The 23943-nt window shown below is 38.6% G+C and overlaps 1 protein-coding gene across 1 annotated transcript in view; it reads left to right on the top strand.

The window, feature by feature from the left end:
* The window catches only part of VAT1L (vesicle amine transport 1 like), a 52036-nt gene that overhangs the window by 22398 nt on the left and 5695 nt on the right, over positions 1–23943 (top strand). The window contains exons 5-8 of the mRNA XM_026714161.2: positions 4584–4687; positions 5200–5255; positions 6677–6871; positions 23221–23304. Of these exons, the coding sequence (XP_026569946.2) occupies positions 4584–4687; positions 5200–5255; positions 6677–6871; positions 23221–23304 (439 nt within the window). The remainder of the gene's footprint in view (positions 1–4583; positions 4688–5199; positions 5256–6676; positions 6872–23220; positions 23305–23943) is intronic.

Raw genomic sequence — 23943 nt, 5'->3', positions numbered from 1 at the left:
AGATAAAGACTTGGAGAAGATCACAAAGTATCAAGAACTGAAAACTGAAGTTGAAGAACTATAAACTGAAGATTATAGCAAAAATTGGTCCCAATTATTAGCACCCTGGGTGTCATACTTACAGAATCTGCTCATTGACATTCTGCTTTTCTTTAACAAACAGACCATGCTTTGCAAGAACCTCTGTTTTCAGTGAGCTGTTTTAGGGTTTTCCTGCCTTTAGCAATCTCCACGCTATCCTTCTGAAAGATGGATTTCCTTCTTCTCCAAGCTTGCTGATACTTTTGCTTCTTGTCATTGTTACCATTTTGGATGTAGAGCGTGAAATTGGAAATAAAAGGATTTGTAAGATGTTTGATGCCAAAGCAAAGGGACCACAATAGCATGAGCTAATCTGCAAATTGCTCTCCTCAGAGAAGCCCCACTGTACAGATCACAGGATTGCAAAAATAATTCCTTCTGTTTAGAAGTATCCAGATGATAATGTTTACAATCCCATCTTCCCATATGAAGGACAGCTGAAGATTGTGGGTCTGGCTAGTCTAAAGAAAAGAAGAATTAGGGGTGACATGATAGCAGTATTCCAGTATTTGAGCGGCTGCCACAAAGAAGATGGGGTCAAATTATTCTACAAAGCACCAGAGGGCAGGACAAGAAATAATGGTTGGAAACTGATGAAAGAGAGAAGCAACCTGGAATTAAGGAGAAACTTTCTAACAGTAAGGACCAATAGTTGCATTCTACAGTTCGACCCGGTTCAGCCAAACCGGTATCTCCAACGATCATCTGTGAGCAAACCGGTTCATTCCAACGATCAGCTGTTGGGCCTTCCCACCTGCCCCAGCTTGCCTTCAGAAATCTTGGCTGCTCCATCACTGGATATTTTTTAAGAAGAATCTAGTCAGTCACTTGTCTGAGATGGTATAGGTTCTCCTGCTTGAGCAGAGGGCTGGACTAGAAGACCTCCAAGGTCCCTTCCAGTTCTATTCTATTTTTTACTCAGTATGGAAAGCAAGACACATTGCTTGGGTCTTTTGTCTGTTTCATCTGTACCTTTTGATCCGTAACTTTCTTCCTTAAAGGATACTTCCAAAATTTTGTTCCACTGATGTGGCTGAACCCTGAAATTCCACCATCCTTTTAAAAATACAGACTGTACTGTGAAACGTATTCACTAGCAATTGGATTACTTTTTTAGGGAAGTGCAGAATTAAAATGAGCTTTATAAAACTTTTTCTACAGCTTAGTATGGCCAGATAACATCCTAATCCCAGCAAACAATTTACCTGTAATATAATTCCATTACTTTCTCTGTCATCAGATGCCCAACTGCTCTTCCTGTTTCTAGAAAAGAAAAGAAAAGGGGTTCATAATCTAGGTCAGTAAATTTAACCTATATCCTCGTAACTGCTATTAACCAATTTTAGACAATAATTGTCAGGCGATAAAAGCTGGTCTTGGGATTTAGAAGTTGCTTGGTGTACCTTATGCCCTTCAGACTCCGTGGAGTACAATTATCCCTAATGAGTGCACCAGTGCTTTTCATAATTATTTAATTGAAGTGAGCCATTGAAACAATCTTTTAACAACTGCTGTAGAGGGTGATGCATATATTCTGTGCAGAGAATGATTGAAGCCAGGTTTTCACAGATTAAGGCAGAAACCTGGCAACCTGGTGCCATCCAGATTCTTTGGATTTCATCGCCTATCAACTGCATCCGTTGGGACTAATTGCGAGAGATTTTAAGGCTGAAAGATGTAGACTTCAATCTACCACGTGGAATTTGCTTTTTGGGAATGTACAAGTTGGCTTCACATTGCGCATTTGTTTCTGATCTTTCTGTGCATGAGTAGCTCTAAGGAAGCTCACAATGAAACTTGAAATAATAATGTGAATTTACTCTCATACAGAAAGCATTTTACCTAGCATTCTCTTCCATGGACCCTCCAAAACATATGTTGGCTGCAACCTATTTCTATGGGGTCCTTGGCTTAATTTTTAAGAAAGTCTACAAAGATATTCCAATTTCTTATAGAAACTGTTCCTTATTTTAGCTAAGGGCAGGGAAGATAAAAAGTGAGGGGGGGGGGAAGAAAGTTCAGAATGAATAAAAGGAGAGTATCAAAAGCAGCAGGTTCTGACCAGTTCTGGAAAACTGGTAGCAGAAATTTTAAGTAGTTTAGAGAATTGGCAAATATCACCCCTGACTGGCCCCGCCCCCATCTATTCTCCGCCTCCCATTGAGTCCCGACTGATTGGCTGGGTCTCCTTTGGTTGCCCTGCACCGGAGAACGGAACTGTAAAGCAGGTTAGTGGGGTGGGGAAGGAATGGAGATTTTGCACTATCCTTCCCCTGCCATGCCCACCAAGCCACACCCACCAAGCCACACCCACAGAACCGGTAGTAAAAAGAATTTGAATCCCACCACTGAAACAGAGAGAGAGTTTTGTTTCTTCTTCACCTCTACATATAGAGAAGCATGTTCTCCATTTTCTAAATGCTGTAGATGGTCTGTATTTTCATTTTAATGGATTGCACGATAATAAAAAATATGGAACAACTCTGACGTGTAGGTTTTTAACAATAAAATGCCCTATAAAAAGTATAGGAAAGAATTCTTGATCATGAGGGCAGATAAAGTATCCCTGTGCACAAGGGGGCAGTGTCAGCAGTAGTAAAGACAACTTCATCTTTGAATTTAAGGCAGCTCCTGGTGACTTCGTAGATAAAGCTTTCTGTAATTTTCTTGGCAACAGGAAAGAAGTAGGCTGTGTTTGTTTTCTTCTAACTGTTAAAAATACCCTCCAGTCTAGCTGCAACTCTTTGATTTGAACATTCAGCACTAAGTACATTTGACATTGCATTGCCTTTGAATATCAACAAGGTCGGCCAAATCATTCTACTTGCTGGACTGCTATTCTTATCTCTGCAGAGAGCCATGGATTACTCCAAATATTTTAATAGTTGACCTTTATGCATGACCTTTCTCATCTGCCACAAAGACTTTGCAGAGCACACCAGGAATGGCCTTGAAAGATCGGAAGAGCCACTATCAAGGCAATGGACAGATAAACAGGATGTCATGCCCCTGTCGGAATCTGATTCAGTGGGGGGAGGCCAAGCAGCTGATAGGGAGTAAGAACATGGCTCTGTTGGCTGTGGAAGAAACTGGGGAAGGGCAAAGTCCAGCTGGGCAGACAAGGGGAGAGGTAGAGCAAGGGAGAGGGAATACTGAGGAAGAACCAGGCCCACCCCCTCTTCATCCTAGGGCACGCAGGGAGGAACAGAGAAGGGAGCAATGTGAGTTGCATGTCTTACGGGGCAGGAAAGGGCCCTGATTCCCTTCTTTAGCTGCAACTGGGAACACAGTGTTTAAAAAGGGAAGCTGTGCACAGCAAAGTTGTGGGAGAAAATCATGAATTATCTGGTATCGTTGAGGCTTATCTGGGTTCCTGAAGTCTTCCCAACTGTGTGTGTTTTGCTGGGCTTTCAAGTCTTCAATTCCTTCCCCTGCCCTGTCAAGTTAATTACTGCAGCATGGTTTGTGTGGATTTTTATTTACAGTTTGTATGTACTTTGTTTTCGGACTGAATTTCCTCCACTTAAAGACTGCTTTATTCTCCAGCTGAAGGTATCCTGGACTTTGGGGGCAAAGTTGGAGGTATTAAAGGGACACTTCTTGCTTATTTGACTGTGTTACCTTTGTGCCACCCCCGGGTCATCACACAGGACTTGACTCCATTTCAAGAAAGTAATTTGGGAAAATGCCTCAGAAAAGCTTCTTGGGGGAGAAGGCGTGGCAGAGTCTCGAGTCAGAGTTAAAAGAGAGATCAACCTAGAATACCTATGTAGCTGCAAGTAGGTTAAGTCCAATTTTCCTTGCATTCCATGACCGTTAATTGAAAAGATTCCCGTGCATAAGCTGTTTAGCAATAGATTGCTTTAACTGAAGCTTCATGTGTAGATCTGGCCCTTCCCTAGTTGACATAAAGATGGGGAAGGTCACATTCAGATGCTGAAGATTCTGTTATAATAGCTGTAAGAAGTCCTGACTTCCATGATAATGGTTTTTTAGCCTCTTGGGCTGATAGATTTCTACACATTTAATTAAAGAATGGAGGAGTAGCCCAGAGCAGTTCTACCCACTTTTTAAAAATAGAGTACATTTGAGTGATGGGTAGATCAAGGGTCTTCAAACTTGGCAAATTTAAGACTTGTGGACTTCAACTCCCAGAATTCATGAGCTAACATGACTGAGGAGGAATTCTGGGAATTGAAGTCCACAAGTCTTAAAGCTGTCAAGTTTGAAGACCTATCTGGGGTAGACCAATACTTGAGGAGAAAGGATCCATTCAAACAGTGGCTAAAGTGGAATGTCTAGGGAGGCTATTGTTTGAATAACATAATGGGAATTCTAAAGAGGTCTTGTAGATTCAGTATTTGTGGATTTGGGTCTTCACTTCCCCAGCCTAGCACCTGATACGCAGGTAGTCGACCCATAACATATCCTTTTTCCTGATTGTTTGAAGTGATGATGGCATTGGGTAGCAAGCATCTTCACAGTGTTTCTGTGCTTTGTAGGATCTCTGCAGACGGTGTTGACATTGTCCTGGATTGCCTTTGTGGTGAAAATACTGGTAAAGGCCTCAGTCTACTCAAACCACTTGGGACTTACATTTTATATGGTGAGTAAAATTCAAAAGCCAAATAAATCCTGAACTTCTCAAGAGTCACCATTCCATTGTAGCTGTTTGGGTTGATTTCTAATGTGTGGTTGCATGAAAAATTCAGTTATCATTTCAGATATCAGCCAAGAAGCACCTTAACGGCAGGAGGCAGAAATAGAAGAGAAGGAATGTGTAAGATAGATAGGACCAATTAAACGTTGCTGGCCATCCAGGCTGTATGTTTTCATATGACTTGAGGTCCTATGCATGTTCTCAAGTTGCCAAGAAGGTTATTTGGTGAAAGATAGTTGGAGTTTTCTCCTTCTGATGGCATCATTAAGAGCCCAACATGAGAGTAGAATTAAACCCCAACAGTAGACAAGATGCCCCTTATGGAGAATGGAGATTTTGTATTCTGATTTTGACACAGGATATCAATATTCTCCCATTTATCCTTGTGACATATAAATAATCTACTTCTGTGCTCATGTTTTCTTCTGCTGCTTCCCTCCCTCTTCACTGTTTTCTAGGCTCATCAAACATGGTTACTGGGGAAACCAAAAGTTTCTTCAGCTTTGCAAAATCAGTAAGTATAAGGCCCTCTGGCTTTGTCAGAGCTTATTTGTATGTGCTGTGCTCCAAGTCTCTCTGCTTTTCCCTGCAGTTTTATCCCCCTCTCTCCCTTTAACAGCATGACTCATCATTTGCAGATTCAGGTCCAAACTAAGCATTATCCACAGCAGAGGTATGAATGTTTCATTAAGTTTATTAGTTTCTTCTTTGTACCTATAAAGACAGGGCAAGGAGCTGCTGCTTAAATACACTTCCAGCTAGACATGAATCAAAAAGCCACCGGATGGTTGTTGAAATCCACTGTTATAGAACCCAGGTTAGAAACAGGTGGAATTTTGAGACAAGATCATTTAGAACAGTCCAAGCCTTGAATCATCACCAATGCACAGAATTGGTCCACAGATCTGAGTAGGTGTTCAGATCCCAAATCCATATTAACACAGCAAACTCTCACTTGGTTTATACATCACAACGCACCCTTGTGTATTTTAATATTGATTGTTGAATAACCCTATATGCTTCATTCACAAGTCTCAGTGAGTCACAACCTGTTTGGCTGGGCATAATGGCTGAATTCAAATATGTTATTAATTCAGAAGTGTATAGTTGCTAGCTCTTTTATGTTTTGTGGCACAGCCACATTTCAAAAGTGGAGAAAATTGAGATCTGCAATGGTGGGGAAGCATTAAGTTGTGAAAGGGTGCCTTAAATCTCTACAGTTTGCTTTTAATCTCACAACAAATTCCAAAAATGTAAAAAGAAAAACTTAAACAATTTGACCATCCTTTCTGGGAGCTTTGAAAGGGTTGGTGGGCTAAAGTAAAATCAAAAGTGTTCATCTTACTATGGCTTTGATTTCATTGGCTAAAAAAAAAATAAAAAAAATGAATCAAAGTACATTGTCACAAAATGGATGGATGGATGGAAGGATGATCTCTGAACATCCTTACTAGGTTCACACTGGCTATCTATTCTAGTTTTTTATTTTTGGCTTAGTGTGTTATTGCAGACTTAGCCATTGTGGTTTCCGTTATGTATGCACTAGGGTGATATATCAACCAAGCCATGGTGTCTTGTTCATTTTATTTAAATTCTGGCTTATGGCAATGTGTGAACCCATTCAGGTTTCTCCTAACCTAGATTTGAGAAGGAAAGTTGTTCTTTTTATGTGAAAATTGGGAGAGTAAGGTAGTATATCTTGAGAGCAAAAGGCTGAGGCCTATATCTTAGTGGTTCATCTGGATCGACCTTTGTTTCATACCTTTTTATTTTGAGATCCACCAATATATTGAAGTATTGAAGTCCCTACTCCAGCTTCTCTGGCCTCTTATCTTCTGAGTGAGTGAGTGATTTTGAGGTACATTATGCATTTCCAGTGGAATATACAAGTGGAATACCTTGGTTCTAATCTTGTTGCAATTTGTGTGCCCTTAGTGGTGGCAAGTGGAGAAAGTAAACCCTATCAAACTTTATGAAGAAAACAAAGTCATGGCTGGATTTTCTCTGTTGAACCTGCTTTTCAAACAGGGCCGAAGTAGCCTTGTCACTAAAGTAATGGACAATCTCCTAAAACTTTACAATGAGAAGAAGATCAAACCAGTGGTTGATTCACTGTGGGCACTGGAAGAGGTAAGGTCTTAACTTTTTTCCTTCTCTGGTATGTTTATTTTGGTTTGTTTTTTAAACAATGCATTATTAAAATAGGTCATGGACATTCCATCTGCATACTTCAAATAACATTTTGGGAGCACTGGAATTTTCTAAGTTTGTATTTTTAAAATGTAACTCTTTGCACAAAGATGAGAAAAACAAGGATCCCATTTCCTGGTTTTATGTTCTAGTGTGTTAATTATTAGCATACTCAGTGTAGCTTATTTAAACATTGGCAGTGTTCCTATTAAAAAAAGAACTTGAATGCTTTCCAGTCATGTGTACTTTGCTATCTGTTGTTTCTTTCAGTGGATTTTCTAGCTTATTGTCTCAAAAAGCTTATAGGCAATGCTTTTAGACATGGCAGCCTTTCCACAGAGTGTTGAATAACAAGTACTCAATGTTTCAGCCATCCATGCTGGTTAAAAATGGGGTGCTTTGTCTAGCAAAGAGTTTTCCAACCTGAACAACTTCCTTATGTGTTGACTTTAATTCCCAGATCACTCAGCAGTGGCCATGATGGTTAGCGAATTATCGGAGTTAGTTCACACATCTGAAATTTGCCCAGGTTAGGAAACATTGGTCTAGCACACCTGAAGAGCATCAGATAGACAGGAGGAAAAACAGGTAGGAAGAAAGCTACAAGGACAATACTTCAGAGAGATAAGGACTCAGGCTGAATATGGGTCAAAAAGAAGAAGAAAAGTGGACTAAAGAAAAAAACTGACGACTTAGCTAGAAAAAGGTTAGTATCTTGAAGGGAATTAAAGAGAATGGACCTCTAAGCATACCATGCTTGTTATGTGCCATAATGAAAATATTTATTTATTTATTTATTTACTTATTTATTTGTTTATTAATCAAATTTATATCTTTGACTAGCTCACAGAAAGTGATTCTGGGCTGCGTACAGTAAAATCAGACGATGAATAAGATAATCATTAGTTAAAACCATTACATAATTATTTTTTTAAAAATGAGAAAATATAAAAGACACACAAGAAAAGGGAATAATAGACGGATGGGAATAATAAGGGAGCCACCTCATAAGTTCACCCATCCCCTGGGGCTACCAGGCCTGCTGCCCTAATATGAAAGATATATTAAACTAGGATTTATTGGAATAAGCCTTCAAGAAAACATGTATGAGTTTTAGTGCAGGTTGTAAAAAAAACATAAGAAAAGTAGGCATGGCACAAAAGGAAGTTGAGAAATGGGAAACAGAGTGAAACCTAAAGAACCGTATATATTCTTACACTTATATTGTAAATGGTGTCATGTTATTTTATAAAGCAACGTTCTTCCATTTGTTTGGAAACACTTCATACCATTTGGCAGCTGTCTCTCCTATCACTCTGACATTAGCGTTGAGAAGTACACAAATACAGTCTGTTCAAAACTAGAGTTAGCTCATTCATCAAGCCTACTCACTGTCATCTGGTGGGAGAATTAAAAAACACATCAAACCTTATAATTACCCTTGTCTCTTCCTTTCCTCCCTAAGATACACATTTGTTTTTCAATTATCAGTCCGAGGTTTTTCCCAGGTTGCCGTATTAAGGGTGATGTTGTCATTTCATCATTTGAATATAAAAGTCTCAGAGGTTACATAGCAGAAAATAAAGTAAAATAATAAAGCAAGATAAAATAAAACCATCAAGGCACATCAGCTGTATGGATAGGAACTATCCAACTCCATGTTTGGCAGAAGTACAAACAAACAAACACAGATGCTTCAGAAGGCAGAAACATCCATTTCCTCCCTAGTGACTAACATAGAATAATTTTGCCTGCTACTATAAAGGCAGAGTTCCTGTTGTATCTGTTCTGTCCCTGGACAACCACACACAATACACAAAGGGGTGGCTTTGTTCTCTTTACTAAATGAAGCTTGCCAAGACATCACTTGCAATATAGAGACAAGTTCCTTCCCAAAGTTCAACAAGTTTAACTTAAGGATTCCAAATCAAAGAGGCAAAGCGGGAGAGTAGTCAGGTAGAGTCTGGTAGAATCTTGTAGCAAATTTGTCAGCCATTTCAGGCTCAAAGTCAGAGTGTATTTGTGTGATCACAAGTCAAGGCAGACAGAGTGGGAATTAATTGGAAGTTGTTGTCACTCGAAAGCTTGTACTTGCTGTTCCATTTTAATAGAGGGAGATGTTTAGTAGGGTGAGATGATGGAGACGGTAGGCCACATACTCCTTCAATGTTACTTTTACTCAGAGATTCGGGAAAAATATATATTCTGCCAATAATTGCTAGTTATCCTGGCTATTCTGACACTGCTTATCTCCAGTGTCTGCTTAAGGATGAACAGTCCGTAACTATAGCATAGGTGGCTAGATTCTGCACAGGAGCACTGGGGATTCATTGAAAACACGTGTCTAATCCACCATAATTATGTTATCTATCTAATGTGGCAAACCCTGTGCATTGCTTATTCCTTTCCCTTTTAGTATTAAATTGACAATGGACCACACAGTTTATGGATTGTAATTTTAGTATAGTTAGACCATGTATAATTGACAGATTGGGTTTTATCATAGATTTTAGTTATTTATTATTTTATAATAGAACTTTTAACTGTATATTTACTGAGTGTTTTTATTTGTTCTGTTGTCTGGTCTGTAATAAACTGTAATCTCTCTATATAAAAGTGAAATACCACTCACGCATCATCACAAAATCTCCAAAACCATAAAGCCTACACACTTGAAATTTGGCACGTATGTTCCTCTTGGCTTCTAGGTGCTCACTAAGAAAGGATTTTTTGAAATAACCATCAGAGCATTAGTATTTCCTATATTATTATTAACACGCTCTGATGCTAAGGCATTCTACTCCCCCTCCCCACCTGAAAAGAAATCTGTTCCAAATGTAAAACACAAGCAGAGGAGAGGAGTTTCAGTTTCAGTTTTAGTTTCACAGCATCAAACAGCTTTAGTACAGAACAGTTGAGCTCAGCCATGCCCAGGCTCCTTGCTGTCTCCTTGCTCACACAGCTAATACTGTTTCAGTTTCCAAACAGCCCTCAACTCTCTCACACACTGACAGGACACTAGCCAGATAAATAGATGGATGCTGATAGGCAGAGGCAACATTTTTTCCCTCATTTTCCTCCCCAAAAACTAAGCCCAACCACATAGTTTTGTAGCGAAGCACGAGTATTGAGCTAGTAATGTAATAAACTGTAAATTGTAATAATAATAGCAACAACAACAATAATAGTGAGGTGAGACTCCCTCTGTATGAGTGATCTTGCAGAGCCTCTTTGCTCTATTCTCTTCACAGCCCACCAAACTTGCATTGGATGGGGGCAGTAATTCCATGCCCTCATGTTCAGATGGTAGCTGTGCCTGCTCTTTTGCCCTGCCTCCTTTTCTGGCTGATGCAGCAGTCCAAATGGTGGCACTGGAGCTGTCTGCTTTATCAGCATTTCTGAAGCTCACACTGGCTGGTCATTTGTCAGCCCCCATCTCTGACTTCAAATGTTCCTCTTGGACGTTTCATTTATTAGGAAGCTAGGTTTCATCTGGGTGCCTGGTTGGGGTGTGTTTGAGCTGGAGGTATCAGCGGGGAGTCTGTTTGTACCCAGGTGTTTGCCCGGCTTGTGGTGTGGAGATTTTGTTTGTTTGTGAGTGCAGGTTTCCAAATGACTGACAGTCTGGTGGAATTATCTCTTCTAGTCATGCTTTCAGGTCTTTTTTCAATCTCTATGGCTTCTCTGATAATTCTGTGGCTGGGGTTTTCTATAGCGGCTAGGGTTTTGGTGCCATTGAAGTCGATGCTATGACCTGTGGCTTTCATGTGTTCACCCAGATGAAACCTAACTTCCTAATAAATGATAGCCGTCCATTTACTCGGAGCCAAGCCGCACTAAAAGCCTCCAATACAGGAAACACAATGTTGCCAGCCAATCAAGATACAAAAAGAGCCACAAAACATACAGAAGATATTAGAAACACCAATCAAGCAGAACACAGCAAACTCCAAGACCAATAAACACAGACCAAGACTCCCAACCAATCAGGATGAAGAAAAAACCATTCTGGCACAGCAGTAGGCTAGCCCCAAATTTAAAACTGAAACGGCTATGAAAGTCTGACTCACAGACGAACACAATACAGAAGCCTGATGATGGCAGATGAGATTCTGCGGAAACGTTGCTACAACTTTAAAAGCACAACTACAATGACGTGGGAAAATACCTGAACAAAGCTGAATGCCACATAGATATGAATGAAATCTGCAATGCAGAGTGGACAGTATCCAGTTTTCAACCTAAATTCCCAAATGCCAAAGCAGAGAAGTCACACAAAATATTTCCTGTGAAGATTCAAATACGTAGCTAAGAAAAAGCATTAAGAGAGAATGAGCTTTCAGGACCCTGGACAGATCATTAGGAGCTGAATACTTGGGCCCAGAGAGTTTTTCCTCCAACTGAGGCCATATGGACATTTGAAATCTTCTGCTGAATTCTCCTCTAAGGTTCAATCAACCATCTCAAGTTGAAGGTACTTTAAGAAACTTTCTGATGAGAGAGATTCTACTTTATCTCAAAGCCAGTCTTGTAAGTGAAGATTTCACTTAGGGATTTTGAGTCTACTACTTTCCTTATTGATTGGTCTCTCTGCCTTCTAAGTTCTGGCCTCATACAATATCATGACTGTTCCGTTATGAGGTGTTTTTACTGACAATTGACTGTGTGAACAAATATCACAGGTATCCATGGGAAATAAAACCTAATAACTATACCCACTTATATCAATTATGTATGTATGGGTATTAAATCAATATGTTGGTTGCTTTGTTATGGTAAAGTTCACGTTGTCAAACTAAATTTTAGAAATAGAAAACTGATTTTGTTAATTGAGACTTTTTCTCCCCTAAGGATTGCTGCTAAACTAATGAAATGTACCCTAGATTCATGCTTGATATTTCCATGACAACATTTCCTTTGTCATGCAGATCAATCTATCAGTGGGAAAAATACCCAAAGGAGAGCGATGTGCTGGCATTCCATTTTGTCATTTGATTTGCAATGTGAAACCATTTCTTTTTTCCTGGTTTCACTATTAAATAAACCCTGGATGTTCAAAGTCTACTAATAAATTTAGATGATAGATTAGTACTATCTTTCTTATTTTCTTCCAGCACAACAGAAGGAATCAATGCTAATTGTAAACTGAATTTTTAATGAGCCCATCAATTTATCATTATTATTTTTGACAAATTCTGACAAGATAGCAGAACTAGGAAAGCCTAGAACCAACCAATAAGAACTCATGTTTGAGGGTGAATGTTAGGAACAACCTGTCAATTAGATGCTAAACATGAGAGAGGTTATCTCAGTTTCCTTCACTTGAAATTAACTATAAGAGCTTTGTTCCTAAACAAATGAAAATATAGAGAGATGGGATCATCTATACCATCTGGCAGAAACAATATTTCTAAATAGTCACAGCTCAAGACAAGTCCTAAATAATTACTAATCAAATTTAAGAACAAAACACTTTGAGGAGAGACAGATATAAGCCAGGATCCAAGTGCTCATTCTCCAAAATCAAAAATTAGGAAGAATAAACTTCAAATAGTGTTGCTTTTACTACAGTGTAGCTATAGCTCAGGATCATCAAAGCTATCATGGACAGGAAGAAAAATATAGTATACACTGAAAGACCATGCTTGTAGTGAATAAGGAAACATGTGAATTTCTCTTCCCACAGAGACAATCCTAGTTTCAAACCATGAAAGATTTGACAGTCTATCCTTGCCTTGGTCATTCTGGTTATTTTCTGGGCATTCCCCCCCCCTTTTTTTTCCCAGGCTATTTTTAGAATTTATTTTAATTCTTGAGGTTTGATTGTGAAGTGATAAATGCTGATGCTGTAGCCGTTCTTGCTGCTTTCTTATATATATATACACATATATAAGTATTAGATCAAGAGACAGACAGACAGATAGATTTTCATTAGTTTCCAGACCCCTCAGTTGCTTTTACTCTCAAATCTGAACAAGCCTTTGGAAGAATGTTTAAAGAGGTTTAGATTTAGAGAAAGAGTTTTCGTTTCTTGTCACTGTAATTCCACCACTATCACAGTGTATCTACACTTTAATTTCCACAAGAATGTAACACAGTATGATCAGATTGTTCTTTTATTCTTGCCAGTGGAATTGTGTACCCAAGGTGAAATTTGATTTCATTGCTTGATGAAATACCACAGAAAATAGCATTCCATATTCGAATGCTAAACCGAATGCTAATCTATCAGCAAGGGTATTTTAAATTGGAGGAGGGAGTAAAATATTACTGCTTGTTTTTGAATACCAGGGAAGCTGATATCATCCTACCTGCCTACTCAAACAAGAGAGCTTCTCGGAAAAGCCTCCAAACCCATCCTTTGCAATAATTAAATTTACCAATCAGTTTGATAAGAATTGTGCCCCAGGTAATAATTATCTTCACTTTAAACTTGTTAAAGCTGAATTTTGGAGTTTGGTGCTCTGTGATGCTCAGTTGTATGTTATGAGGAATCTCCAAGTTTAGAAATAATCCAATCACAATTCTTGAAAATCTGACTAGGAGTTCCTTAATCAACTTCTAATGCTCTAACATATTTAGAATTAGGCTGCATTTCCCTTAGGCACCAATTAAGTGTCTGATATCTTAAATTCTGGCTGAAAGCAGGTCTACTAGGAAACTTCCTTAGTTCCTCTCATCTTGCTACTTAGATTATTTTCTGCCTTAAAGCAAATTACTGATGATTTGTCATATTGCAGCCTTACCTTCTCGGTACAACATGCTTTGCGATTTGATAAAATTCTGACTGAACCAAAGCAAAGGACTTGGCATCTAGATATCTGAAATGACAGAACCAAAGTTTCCCATCCCTTTTATAATACAATCATTTCCCCCTTCCTAAATATTTCTATAGTGTCTTTCAAGCTCCACATAAGAAGCTATTTACTTGATTAGAATTAGGGCGCTACCTATTAGGGCAACATCCAGGGGACGTATAAGCCTCTCATATAGAAGCCAAAGTTATTTCTGTTCAGATTTTCTGTTCACATTCATCTTCTTTTAATGACCCCATAATCCCTTGTAGGTGGAGTCTGGGCAAATGAATGGAGCTGAGTGTTTATTGGCCAGATGCCCTTCCTGTCACCAGTGTGGAGTTTTGTTCAGCAGATATATTCTCATCATGCCCAGAAAGAGAAATATCTGCCTCTACCTAGGATTGAACTCACAGCCTCCTGATTGTGAGGCGAGAGCTCCACCTTCAGGCCATCGTACCGCTTAGAATCTGTCCCACATTGTACTATTAAAAATGTCCATGTGTACCCAATGATGATTACTTGCCCATATGAGAGAGACTTGGCCAGCCAGAAACACAGGAAGCTTAAAGCTTTTTGTTTTTTGACTATGGTACTTAGAGAGAAGAACCAGGAGCTGGATTTGCTAGCCTGCTCTCCCAGTGCTGATGTGATGTTACCTAGTATGGTAATGAAATGTCTGCAAGAAAACAACCAAGCTCAGAGAGCACCAAGGACTCCACAATTCAACCCTGAGCTATAAATAATTCTCTTCTATCTGTAGTGTGGCATTTTGTTCAGATGTGCCCTAGGTAGAGTCAGGATTTATTTTTTTTTACAGTTGGATCATGTGTTTGATTATCTGATTTCCAAAATTTATCTTATCAGCGATTCTGTCAAAACACTAAGAATATTCATGGCTTCTGCCAAACATTTTGCTCTATGCTGGCTTTTAAATGGACATTATCACTGACTTTTGTGCCAGGCAGCTGGTGCTGTAGACTGATTTGTTCCATTACTTTGTAGTTTAAAAAAATTATAAGAACAAACTCCAGCAGTTCTCTGCCAAAAGCCTAACTCTGCACGAAAAAATAACAGTGTTAATATTTTAGAAGGATGAGCTAAACATTTTGGAATTCAAATATTTATTGGCTACACTATTGAATTCTACATACAATTTCCCATAACCCCCTCTCTCAGGCACTCGAAATGTAATATATTCTCTCTGAGCATTGCGATATGGAAGATTACATATAAACCTTTATGGATAATCAAGATATTACTTCTGGTGTAAAAAGTCATTGCCAAGATATTAATAGTGGCAGTTATAAAGGAACATGCAACCCTGGTCATGAAAGATCAGCTGTGGTTTTTAAATTCACTGTGCTGTTGTTGACCTGGAAGTTTCATTTGCAGATATATGGAGAATTATCTCGTTGTGTTTCAGCTTTCCCATGTTCTTAGATACAACAGGAAAGTGGAAGGTCAATCTGGTACTGTTCAGAATTACAAGTGATGGGATATTCATTGCAGTAGTATGGGTAGTAATTGAAGTTTTGAAGGGAGGGGATGAAATTGTAAAAGTATCTGAGAAATGCAGTTTTAATGAACAATATTTGTACCAGCTAGACAAAATTCGGCTATATTATGGGTAATATAGCAAAATTATTTTATGGTCTGCTGAAAGATGGGAGTCATCATTGATGGTCTCTCCCTGGGAATTCCTTTATGAGTGGCTGGATTAATACCTCATGCAGACCCAAATAAAAATTACAATACAACTTCCTCTGTGGGAGTCACTGAAGCAAAGTCATTCATGGGAGATTTTTTTTCTTTATTGGTATTTATTGTTGATAACAGCTGAAGGCAGTGTGTTGAATCTAAACAGAGCAAATGTGTTTAAGGAGTATAAGGAAGAGGTACAGCACAGTCCAACTTGCAAAATTCTCTTAATATAGGCAATCTCGATAAAAGTAGTTTTAGCCTTCCGTTGGAGTTGATTTCCTGCTATGATTTGCTTGATAGCCTTGAGAACATCACTTGTAAATCCTTGGTTATATAAGTTAATATGAGTTCAGTTCATAGCACAAGAATTGATATGAGGATTGCCTAGGTAGGCTACAAAATACTATCAGGTAAAATGATTTACGGCCAGGAAGGAACAGAGAAGTTCAAAGCTTTGGTTGATGGTTGGGCCACTGAAACTTTCAGATTGCTTTTCGGTGTTTTGCCTTTTTCTTCCATTCCCTTCCATCTGGTGAGCTGAATTGGTTTGAGTAACCTCAAAGTTTCCACACATTCCCCACCCTCCTTCATTCGTGTTGACTGTAATGATGACAAGAACTGGAATTAATTGCTTGTTGCTTTATTTACAGTTCTTTATATCCTGCCATTCAGGATAATAATCTCCCCAAACCATTTAGAAATAAAACAAGCTATTATATAGGCATACATGCCTGCATGTAAACAAAACGGTAGGTGGTGATAATAACCCTTGGGATCACGGGAAGAGAAGCAATACAGTTGAACCGCCTTCATCCACCCTTCCTTCCTCTCTTTTCTTACTGCTTTTGGTTGTTTGTATAAAAGGATCATGGAATTGTGTGTGTGTGTGTGTGTGTGTGTGTGTGTGTGTGTGTGTACACGCACACACACACACACACACACACATGTTATTCAGCTTTGTTCGGGTGTTTTCCCATGTCGTTATAGTTGTGCTTTTAAACTTTAAAAGCACAACTATAATGACATGGGAAAATACCCGAACAAAGCTGAATAACATACATATAAATACCCACAAAAACTTAAGAAAACAAATACACACACACACACACACACACACACACAGAGAGAGAGAGAGAGAGAGAGAGAGAGAGAGAGAGAGAGAGAGAGAGAGACATAGGAAATTGGTGTTTCCATTAATATCACATATATTAATGGAAACACTGGAAGGAGACTAATCAGTTCTTAGGGTCTGCCTTCACACAGTCCACTTACTGATTTTATTACTGATTTTAATCCACTCCAATGGGTTCAGATTGTACAATCCAAAAAGGTTGACTTGCATAATCTTCAAAGCCACAATGAACTAAGATTAAAACTAGCCAATCTTAAGTCTGTTGAGCTCATGCAGGTCCTAAATCTTTCATTAGCCTACCCAAGTATGTTGTGTGAACATAGTCGATGGCTGTGATTCTACCCTTCGTCACATATTCAGTGAACAGCTGCGACTTTTAGGAGTGCTTGTAACAGCATAAATGCTTGCTGTCTATGGGTTAACGCCAGCTGCTGGCTGAGCATCAAAACAGAAAAATCAGACAGATGCTTTTATCAGTTTGGGCAAGATCTGGATGAGCTACCTGCGCCATTGGCGTTACCAAAGTAACTCTGACGCTAACAGCTTGTAATTTTAGGCCACATGACCTGTAACCATGGAGACCTGATCCTCATAATTTGCTGTGGCATGTTTTAGTTGCTTGTTCCTTAGCAGCACTGGGGCAAAGCAGACAGACCAAAAGTATCTCTTTTAACACTTCCCTCACTGGTGTGGACTAGAAAGCTTTAAATATGTCCTTCAGAAAAATCCCAGTGATGTTGTATTAAAGGATACCTGTAGCACATCCAAATCAGTGGGATATTTCCCACATTGATAAAGTCAACATTTGGCATTACCTACTAATATCTGATTGCTGTTTATTATAAACTCAGACACACAAGCATTTTATCTTGGCATGTGTGAAATTCTTATAAGAAACTTGGCTAATTTTTATCAACCTCCCATTCCAAGTGTTCATCTATCATTTTTGTTAAGATTTTTTTCAACTATAGTAAAACACAATGTAAACTAAAGAAAGAAAAAACAGTTGTAAAATGTAAAAGGAAGAAAAAGATAAAAATAAATTACAGAAAGAGAGGAAAAAAAATACATAAAGAAGTGACTTCCAAACTTCATCACAAGCATAAACAAATTTAGTAGCTCTTCGCCTTCTCTAAAGTTACAAAGAAGAAAATTATCCTTTTCTGCCTTAGAGAATAATAAAAACTTGCTTTATTCTGCCAGGTGTTAAGAGGTTGGCATTATTTGTTTTTGGCTCAGCATGTTATGAGAACTCCGATCATTGGATCATGAATTATATCCAGCTGTGCTGAAGGAACCCAACTATTGTCTTTCAGTTTTATGCAGTGATGGTTTTGCTCTTCTGTTTATTTCAGCCTTTGAATACTTTTCAGAAGAACTATAAAATAAAATCATGTTCCACTCCTGGAAACAGTATAATTTGTTGTTTACTTAATCCAGGTTAATGTTTTGTCTTTCAAGTCTAGCATTCACTCCTAAGATTTCCAACTGGCTCCGTTCCTTAGCTTTTCAAGAGTTCATAAAAGTGACTATCTAGCTTGGTGGTTACATTTTATTGCTGTTTGTTAGTATGATTAATAATGCAGATTGGTTTCTTTATGCGAATGTTCTAATCTCCTGGTGAGAAGTGGGGCAGTTTGCAGCCAAAGGTCAGCATTAAACTCTTGTACAAAATGAGTGATAGACATTTGAGCCCTCCTCGTGAGGCAAAATGAGGAGTAAAGAAAATATAGGGGTTTTTTCTGAGAGAAAAAAATTCAAATGCAAAAAAAAAAGAAAAAGAAATATTACCCATTCTCATATTAAGCTCTGATCATCCAAGTAGAAAGATTATTCCACCTATTCAAAGAATTGGGTATTAGGAATGATGGAATATTGTGTGTAATGGAAGGTTCTAGAATTTGACAGAGGAAAAGGGTTGCGTCCTTATTTCAAAGCAAACTATAATAGTATTCATACTTGCCTTTCCATGGGTGCCTAAAATGTATGACAAATGCTAGCATAAGAAAAGCTCATCTGAATTTTGCAGAGGTATAGAACGTATCTGGAACGAATGTCGAGACTGATTTAGTTACAGAAATACAAGCACACTCAATATTGAATTGGAACAGATCCTGATGATCTGATGCTACATTTTGTGAGTTGTCTAGAGCGTGGACACAATGGAGAGCTGCTTTCTTCCCCTCCATGTACTATAATTGTGGCAACAATTCATTTTTGCAACTAGCTTGTGCTTCCCACTAGATTTGGCTACAGCTCTCATGAACAGATTTCTCTAGAGTGGGTGTCAGCAACCTGTGGCTCTTTGGGCGCTCTGCTGTGGCTCCCTGTTGGATGATTCCACCACTGGCTGGCCTCGGCCCTTGCTCTTTCCCCTCCCAGTCACTCCTCGCCTGACCCGAGAAGGTAAAACAAAAAACAGAAATGGGAGGGAGAGAGAAAGAGAGGCCCATTTCCCACAGAAAACACCAGGAGCCACAAAACCAGGGTAGGCGTGGTGGGGTCATGTGACTGGGTGGGAGTGACATTGAGTTGACCACACCCACCCAGGTTTTGAGGCTCCTGGTGTTTTCTGTGGGTTTCGATTCCAAATGGCTCTCTGACTGTTTAAGGTTGCAGACCCCTGCTCTAGAGGCAGGAAGTGGACATGAATTTGGAGATATATGAATCGGTTTGTTTTGCTTACGTTTTAGCGAAAGCAGCCAGAAGGGGAAAGAGAACAAAAATACTCCCCCATAGCTTCCCCCCACCCTTTCTCATTCTTTTTTCTATTAAAAACCTGCACAATGGCAGGTATCAGTATGTTTTCCCCTCTGCGTTCAAATGAGAGGAATTTGAATGGAATGCTTCTGAGAATATTAACTTTCTTGCAATGGGGGTAGGATTAAATTAAATGCTTTTAGTGGAAGAGAGAGGCTATCTTCACACGTTGATTAAGCTATGATGTGGTTTGATTTTGGCTTGTTGTATAAGCCATTACATTGTGTTTTTAAAACCATGTTTCAGGCAACTGTGAACTTAACATTAAACTATGGTTAAACGAACTTTGCATGATGTATTGAACCGGATCATAAGAATGGGATCTCCATGTAGCAGATCCACCACCAACCAGCTTGGTTCTCTCATGCCATTTGTCACGGTTGCACGTTGTGTAGAGTTAATTTGGGTAGCTACCAGGACATGTCAGAACTGGAATTTCACCTGAACAAGATAGAAGGCTAATTTAGTTGATCACAGCTAAAAGAGAGGATTTTGTACCTGATGTTCTGTGAAGGTTAAAAGAAAAGGTACCTTCTTCCTTGGAGAATTATATGGAATTTCTTTCAGGCTTCTTTCTTCCTTGTTGCTGTTGCTTCCGTGATAGCTTAGTTTCTGTGGATTTGGTTTTTCAAACCCAAACAAACTACAGGTGGGAACCCAGTCAGAATGGTTTCAAAAGCATCATATTAGTTTAGGCAATGTTGTGTCAGCCAATGAATTATGTTTATTCAATAATTCTTGATTAATCACTTCATTGTACTGTGAAAACATCTATAAAGTGTATAGAAGTATTAATAACCTCTTTCCTCTCATCCATATTAAGTCCACATATTTTGACAGAAAGCACAAGTAATTTCTTTTCCCTCCTATAATATGGTATTTGAGTAGCTCCTGAGGAACAGCTATATTTTTAAAGAACAAATGATACTTAGACAGCATGATTATTTTTTTCCTTGATAGTGTAGAAGCAATTTAAACATTTGTTCTCTGTAGACTTAAAGGCTTGTAAAATTGCAGTTAGCTGTTAATCATTCTATATCTTTAGTGAAATTTCAAATTAAAGCAAGGATTAAAGCAAGGTCAAAACGTTATTTAATTCAGCCGAACAATAAAGTGCCTGCATTCTTTAGGGGAGAAAATGGGTTGAGTGCTATTGATCAGAGCTGGGTAGCATATGAGTGGTGCTGAGAACCATTCAGCAATTGTAACTGTAATTGACCAAACATATTCAGAACTGATAAAATAGATCAGGGGTCTCCAACCTTGGCCACTTTAAGACTTGTGGACTTCAACTCCCAGAATTCCTCAGCCAGCTTTTTGCTCTTTTGCTGGCTGAGGAATTCTGGGATTTGAAGTCCACAAGTCTTAAAGTGGCCAAGGTTGGAGACCCCTGAAATAGATGGTTTGGAGACCACTTCTTATCACTGGGCTTGCATAAAGCAGATGCAGGTTGAAATTCCCACTTGATCTCAAGTTGAATGATGTACCCTTGGCCCAACACCCTTCCTTGGGAGTTGTGGGAATGCAATGAGAGAAACTTTCCCCTTCTCTAAGCTACCAAGAGAGAAAAAAAAAACCCAGAAATATAATGATAGATCCATGGACACTTATTAAACATGCAATATTATAATTTAGGACACATATATGTGTGAATTCAGCCCTACTAAGATGGAGAGTTTATTTATTTGTTCATTTGTTTGTTTGTCAAACATTTGCAAGGTAACAAGTATAGGTAAGAACATAAACAAGAACAAAGGGAGTACATACAGATAAATGGGGACATTAAGACAGGGACGGTAGGCACATTGGTGTGCTTATGCACGCCCCCTTTAAGGACCTCGTAGGAATGGGGTGAGGTACACGGTAGACAGTTTAAGGTTGAAGCAGTGAAGGGTTGAGGCTGTAACAACAAAGTTGGGTAGAGCGTTCCAGGCGTTGACCACTCTGTTACTGTATTTTCTGCAATCGAGTTTAGAGTGGTTTACCTTGAGTTTGTATCGGTTGTTTGCACGTGTATTGTTGTGATTGAGGCTGAAGAAGTCATTGACAGGTAAGATGTTGTACAGACTACTTTGTGTACTATACTTACATCGTACCGCAGGCGGCACAGTTCCAGATTGTTCAGGCCCAAAATTTTGAGCCTGGAGGTATAGGGAATTCTATTGTGAATAGAGGAATGGAGAACTTTTCTTGAGAAATACCTTTGAACCCGCTCAATTGTGTTAATGTCCGATATACAGTGCAGGTTCCAGGAGGATGTGCTGTATTTGAGAATTGGTCTGGCAAAGGTTTTGTATGCCCTAGTGGAAGCTAAGCTTTTCCAGTTGTAGCCCACATACAGTGTGGAAATTGCTAATGGTGACAAAAATAATCGCTCATTCCACCTTGCTCTTTACAATCTGGTAACTTCAGGATGCGCTCATGTAGTTTTCTTAACTATAGCAATTTCACAATGGCTGCTTTATGGGATATTTTGGAGAGATTTCAACTCAGTTACTTCAGGTGGATATCCTAAAAGGGACCTCAGAGCTACAGACCAGATGAAAGTTGCCCATAGCAACTGATACGTGCGTAAGATTATGCAGCAATTGGAATAATGTAGATGATGTTCTTGTTGTGACCGCCACCAAAATGGTATTTCTATATTTTTATAACCATATCATGTGTTATGATCTGGTTTTAATTAGAGTAGAGTAGAGTAGAGTAGAGTAGAGTAGAGTAGAGTAGAGTAAAATAGAATAGAATAGAATAGAATAGAATAGAATAGAATAGAATAGAATAGAATAGAATAGAATTCTTTGTTGGCCAAGTGTGATTTGACACACAAGGTATTTGTCTTGGGGCAAATGCTCTCAGTGTACATAAAAGAAAAGATACATTATATCGTTTACTGCATTTTATTATATACACTGTATACTGCTTAAACTCTCTTTTGATTGAGCTAATGTATAAATGTAATATTTAACTCTCGGATTACAGGAATGTGTTACCAAAATCCATGTATCCTAAAATGAAGCTGCAGTCCATGTAACAGCAAAGGAGGCCCATCAATCATAACATAAAATCATAACATAGAATGGAAATCCAGAGGTCTTATCTTCCAAAGTGATGCTCAGTGCAATATACTCCCAGGAAGATAGAAATGGGATTGCATGTGACACTTCAATTGTATTCATCAGGGGTGCTCTCCAGATGCTTTTATTACATTATTATTCTCTATAAAGTCACATGGTACAGGGAGATAACCTTGGAAAAAGCATCTAGAAACCGTTAGAACAACAGGGACAGAAGAAACATGTGCTAAGCCCAGGGAGGTAGGAAAGTATTAGAAGAAGACTTAGATTGAATTATTTCTGATCCCCAGGTGTAAAAGACAGGCGGAAGTGAAAACACAAGCAGATTTGCGAGATTGTGTCAATGTAGCCCATCACCAAAAAGTTTCAATCTAATCTCCCTGTAGAGTGAATTTCTTGATAGGTTGTTCTTTGTAGGGCTGACACATGGACAATTGTCAAGGATTCTAAGAGCTTTAGTGTAAACCTTCTGAAGGCACTGTGTTTCTAGCTCTGCCACATTTACACAAAAGAAATCTCTAAACACATACTCCTAGGAAACAGGGTTTAGACAGCAGCCTTCCTAGTGCTGTGATATTCTGGTGATACAATATTTTATTTTCTTGTGATGTTTAATTAATTCCATGTCTTTCTTGAGCTTATACTAAAAGTCAACATGGGGATTTTTTTTTTTTTACATACATACAGATTCTAGGAAAAATACTTGTCTAATACTAAATACTTAAAATACTAAAATCCAGTTTGGGGGGGGGGTATTTTTTGACTTTGATTTGCTTTTCTTTTGCATCACAAAGAAGATTAAAATTTAAGATGTATTGATTATAGGTGAAGGAAGCAATGCAAAGAATCCATGACAGAGGTAATATAGGCAAATTAATTCTGGATGTGGAGAAGACACCTACTCCTTTGGTAAGTTACAAGAAGTAGAAGATTTCAAATCCAACATTGATCAATATGTGAATATTGAAGAAACCTTCATACCCTTTATTAACCCCCTAGGTGACCTGATGGGTTATTGTTCCAGGGGTATTTTTATTACTAGATTCATCAATGCCTTCAACAATGGCAGAAATTCTAATGTTCTCTTTTCACTGGAAAAATTCTTAAATTACAGGGAGATATTCAGAGATGTGACTCTTTGAAAATAACCCATGTTGAATTGTCAAACATCAGGAGATGACCACAAAAGAGGTTTTATGACATTTGTATTATACCATAAAGTGTCATGATAATGTTTATGTCATGAAACATTTTATAAATTTTGCAAAATGTCAATTCCATGAATCTCATCAGTTTGGAATGCATTTGGAGATCTGCCAATTGGTGATTGTGCCTTTGCAAATCTTTGCTTGGATCCATCGTTTCTCCTTTTACCCCAAACACCCTGAAAATGGCACGATCTATGCTGGATGGGTTGGGCATGTATGCGTATCTAAAAGACGATGGTGATGAACTAAAAGGTCACTGCCAAAATTATGGCACCTTCCCTTTCATCTTATTCTTGCAGTTCTTGACAAAGTTTTGGAATGGTGATATCACTGCCTTTAG

The sequence above is a fragment of the Pseudonaja textilis genome, chromosome 11, assembly GCF_049901715.1.
Source record: "Pseudonaja textilis isolate UNSWEBS1 chromosome 11, rPseTex1.2, whole genome shotgun sequence".
NCBI classification, from domain to species: domain Eukaryota; kingdom Metazoa; phylum Chordata; class Lepidosauria; order Squamata; family Elapidae; genus Pseudonaja; species Pseudonaja textilis.
Note: the sequence above shows the minus strand (reverse complement) of the source record. Positions and strands in the feature narration are given on the sequence as shown.